Here is a 4,281-nt window from a genome sequence, read left to right on the forward strand (position 1 = left end):
CGGGGTAGACCTTGTCCCCGACGGAGGCCCTCGGAATTCGGACGCCGGAGCCCGCTCCCGCCGTCACCTTCGGGGTAGACCTTTTCCCCGGCGGAGGCTCCCGGAACTCGGGCGCCGGGGACCGCGCCCGCCCCGTCTCCTTCGGTTCGGGGTAGACCTTGTCCCCGGCGGAGGCCCACGGAATTCGGGCGCCGGAGCCCGCTCCCGCCGTCGCCTTCGGGGTAGACCTTGTCCCCGACGGAGGCCCTCGGATACTCGGGCGCCGGGGCCCGCGCCCGCCGGCTCCTTCGGTTCGGGGTAGACCTTTTCCCCAACAGAGGCTCCCGGAACTCGGGCGCCGGGGACCGCGCCCGCCCCGTCTTTCGGTTCGGGGTAGACCTTTTCCCCGGCGGAGGCTCCCGGAACTCGGGCGCCGGGGCCCGCTCCCGCCGTCTCCTTCGGTTCGGGGTAGACCTTTTCCCCGGCGGAGGCTCCCGGAACTCGGGCGCCGTAGCCCGCTCCCGCCGTCGCCTTCGGGGTAGACCTTTTCCCCGGCGGAGGCCCTCGGAATTCGGGCGCCGGAGCCCGCTCCCGCCGTCGCCTTCGGGGTAGACCTTTTCCCCGGCGGAGGCTCCCGGAACTCGGGCGCCGGGGACCGCGGCCGCCCCGTCCTTCGGTTCGGGGTAGACCTTTTCCCCGGCGGAGGCCCTCGGAACTCGGGCGCCGGGGCCCGCTCCCGCCGTCTCCTTCGGTTCGGGGTAGACCTTTTCCCCGGCAGTAGCCCTCGGAACTCGGGCGCCGGGGACCGCGGCCACCCCGTCCTTCGGTTCGGGGTAGACCTTTTCCCCGGCGGAGGCTCTCGGAATTCGGGCGCCGGGGCCCGCGCCCGCCGTCTCCTTCGGTTCGGGGTAGACCTTTTCCCCGGCGGAGGCCCTCGGAATTCGGGCGCCGGCGCCCGCGCCCGCCGTCTCCTTCGGGGTAGACCTTTTCCCCGCGGAGGCCCTCGGAACTCGGGCGCCGGGGCCCGCGCCCGCCGTCTCCTTCGGTTCGGGGTAGACCTTTTCCCCGGCGGGGCTCCTTCGGAACTCGGGCGCTGGGGCCCGGGCCCGCCGTCACCTTCGGGGTAGACCTTTTCCCCGGCGGGGCTCCCGGAACTCGGGCGCCGGGGTCCGTGCCCGCCTGCGCCTTCGGGGTAGACCTTTTCCCCGGCGGTTGCCTCCCTGGTTGACCTGTTCCCGGCAAGGGCCCTCGGAACCCGGGCGCCGGGGTCCGGGCCCGCCGTTGCCTCCCGGGTGGACCTGTTCCCGGCAAGGGCCCTCGGAACCCGGGCGCCGGGGCCCGGGCCCGCCGTTGCCCCCCGGGTGGACCTGCTCCCGGCAAGGGGCCCAGAGCTTCCCAGCCTCCCCGACTTCGGACCCCCTGCCGGATGGACCTAGTCTCCGAGCCCGGTGGGCTCTTGCTGAGAGGGTTTAAGGAGTTACCAGAGAGGTTGCCGGAAGCTAGAGGTTGCCGGTAGATAAAGGAGCGAGGAGTCGGGCGGTGCTCGGCAAACCCCTGCCGACGAAGCGAGCCGAGGGAGGAGTTCCCGCCGGGAAGAAGAGCAAAAGACCCCTAAGGACGACAGGCTCCGGGGGGAAAACCTCGCCGCCGCCGCCGCCGCCGCCGCCGCTGAGACGCAAGCCCCCGTCGCCGGCGAGCGGCGGAGATGGCAGGGCACGCGGGAAAGCCGAGGCGAGGAGAAGCTTATTCCCTCCCGCTGCCCGCAGCTGCTGTGGGCTGCCGGGAGGAGGGGAGGGGCTCGCCTAGTCGGCCAGCCAACGGGAGGCGACGGGGGGGGTAACGCCCAATAGGAAGCCAGGGGCCGGGGAGAGACAGGGGAGACGACCAATGGGGTCGTAGATGGGGGCGTGGGGCCGGCTCTGGGAGCAGAGCCAACATGGCGCCGCCCGGGGCGGCCCCGTGGGGGCCGAGCGGGAGGGGGCTTTCCTAAGACGCGGGGAGCTCCCGTGCGACCAAGCCGCGATGCCCGAGTTTCGGTGGCGTTGGCGTCGGGAAACCTCTCGTGAAAGCCTTGTGAATCCCGCGACTTCTCGCCGAGAGCTCCGCAGCTGGTCTGTGCCGGGCGGGTCGGCCGGCCTCCCCGCTGTCGCTCGAAATAAATGCCTTGCCGCTTCAAGCCAAAACTCGTCTCTCGAGCGGTTCATTCTGTGCCGGAAAGTGCCCGCGCCGCCGCGGCGGGGGTCCGGGGAGGGGGAGTAAGCCGGGGCTAGAGCCGGCGTCCGAGGCGGGCGGCTGGACCGGGTTTCCGAGCGGCGCGGGAAGACCTGGTGGTGTACCGTGCCGGCGGATAGACCTGGTGCCGAAACCTCACGGGTAGACCTGGTCTCTCTTTTTAGCGGGTAGACCGGGTCTCGGTGTCCAAGGGGTAGACCTGGTGTCCGTGTCTTGCGGGTAGACCTGGTCTCTGGTTTTAGCGGGTAGACCTGGTGCCCTTGTTTTAAGGGTAGACCTGCTCTCCGTGCCTTGCGGGTAGACCTGCTGCCCGAGGTTAACGGGTAGACCTGGTCTCCTGTCCCAGCGGGTAGACCTGGTCTCGGTGTCCAAGGGGTAGACCTGGTAGCCGTGCCCGGCGGGTAGACCTGGTGCCCGAGTCAGACGGGTAGACCTGGTGTCTCGTTCCAGCGGGTAGACCTGGTGTCCTTGTTTTAAGGGTAGACCTGGTGTCCGTGCCCGGCGGGTAGACCTGGTGCCTACGCTCAACGGGTAGACCTGGTCTCGGAGTTCCAGCGGGTAGACCTGGTGCCCGAGGTTAACGGGTAGACCTGGTCTCCTGTCTTAGCGGGTAGACCTGGTCTCGGAGTTCCAGCGGGTAGACCTGGTGCCCGAGGTTAACGGGTAGACCTGGTCTCCTGTCTTAGCGGGTAGACCTGGTCTCGGTGTCCAAGGGGTAGACCTGGTATCCGAGTCAGACGGGTAGACCTGGTGGCCGGGTTTAGCGGGTAGACCTGGTCTCTCTTTTTTAGCGGGTAGACCTGGTCTCTCTTTTTTAGCGGGTAGACCTGGTGCCCGATTTTAGCGGGTAGACCTGGTCTCTCTTTTTTAGCGGGTAGACCTGGTGCCCGAGTTTAGCGGGTAGACCTGGTCTCTGTTTTTTAGCGGGTAGACCTGGTGCCCGAGTTTAGCGGGTAGACCTGGTCTCTCTTTTTTAGCGGGTAGACCTGGTGCCCGAGTTTAGCCGACAGACTCGGGGGTCCCGTCTAGCCCGTTCCTCTGGGCCAGAAGGTCTACCCGCTTCCGGGGGCGGCCGCTGCGGCCTCCGCGGCCGGGGCTGGCGCCCTGACGCCCTCGCCGCGTCCCGGCAGACGGAGCCCGGGTGTAGCCGGCTCCTCCGGGTAATCAGGTCTACCCGCTTCCGAGCCCGGGCGCGGCCGGGCGCCCAGGCCTAGCCGGCTCCTCTGCGCGATCAGGTCTACCCGCTTCCGAGCCTGGTCGCGGCCGGGCGCCCGGGCCTAGCCGGCTCCTCCGGGCTATCAGGTCTACCCGCTTCCGAGCACGGTCGCGGCCGGGCGCCCAGGCCTAGCCGGCTCCTCTGCGCGATCAGGTCTACCCGCTTCCGAGCCCGGTCGCGGCCGGGGAGAGCGGCGCGACGGCCCCGCGGCGGCCCGGCAGAGGGCGGTCGCCCAGGCCTAGCCGGCTCCTCTGCGCGATCAGGTCTACCCGCTTCCGAGCCCGGTCGCGGCCGGGCGCCCGGGCCTAGCCGGCTCCTCCGGGCTAGAAGGTCTACCCGCTTCCGAGCCCGGTCGCGGCCGGGCGCCCAGGCCTAGCCGGCTCCTCTGCGCGATCAGGTCTACCCGCTTCCGAGCCCGGTCGCGGCCGGGCGCCCGGGCCTAGCCGGCAGCCCGGTCGCGGCCGGGCGCCTGGGCCTAGGCGGCTCCTCCGGGCTAGAAGGTCTACCCGCTTCCGAGCCCGGTCGCGGCCGGGCGCCCGGGCCTAGCCGGCTCCTCTGCGCGATCAGGTCTACCCGCTTCCGAGCCCGGTCGCGGCCGGGCGCCCGGGCCTAGCCGGCTCCTCCGGGCTAGAAGGTCTACCCGCTTCCGAGCCCGGTCGCGGCCGGGCGCCCGGGCCTAGCCGGCTCCTCTGCGCGATCAGGTCTACCCGCTTCCGAGCCCGGTCGCGGCCGGGCGCCCGGGCCTAGCCGGCTCCTCCGGGCTATCAGGTCTACCCGCTTCCGAGCCCCGTCGCGGCCGGGCGCGACGGCCCCGCCGGCGGCCCGGCAGAGGGCGGGCGCCCAGGGCCTAGCCC

General features: G+C 71.2%; 1 protein-coding gene across 1 annotated transcript in view; it reads right to left on the minus strand.

The window, feature by feature from the left end:
- Nucleotides 1-3,866, minus strand: part of LOC126636572 (collagen alpha-1(I) chain-like) — a gene marked incomplete at its 5' end in the record, with an annotated part of 4,910 nt that extends 1,044 nt beyond the window's left edge. Inside the window, 6 exons of the mRNA XM_050308926.1 lie at nt 68-1,072; nt 1,196-1,438; nt 1,532-1,755; nt 2,351-2,775; nt 3,321-3,488; nt 3,738-3,866. Coding sequence (XP_050164883.1) covers nt 68-1,072; nt 1,196-1,438; nt 1,532-1,755; nt 2,351-2,775; nt 3,321-3,488; nt 3,738-3,866 — 2,194 coding nt within the window. The remainder of the gene's footprint in view (nt 1-67; nt 1,073-1,195; nt 1,439-1,531; nt 1,756-2,350; nt 2,776-3,320; nt 3,489-3,737) is intronic.
- Nucleotides 3,867-4,281: the final 415 nt, after the last annotated feature.

The sequence above is a fragment of the Myiozetetes cayanensis genome, unplaced genomic scaffold, assembly GCF_022539395.1.
Source record: "Myiozetetes cayanensis isolate MyiCay16 unplaced genomic scaffold, myiCay2020 scf1346, whole genome shotgun sequence".
Classification (NCBI taxonomy): domain Eukaryota; kingdom Metazoa; phylum Chordata; class Aves; order Passeriformes; family Tyrannidae; genus Myiozetetes; species Myiozetetes cayanensis.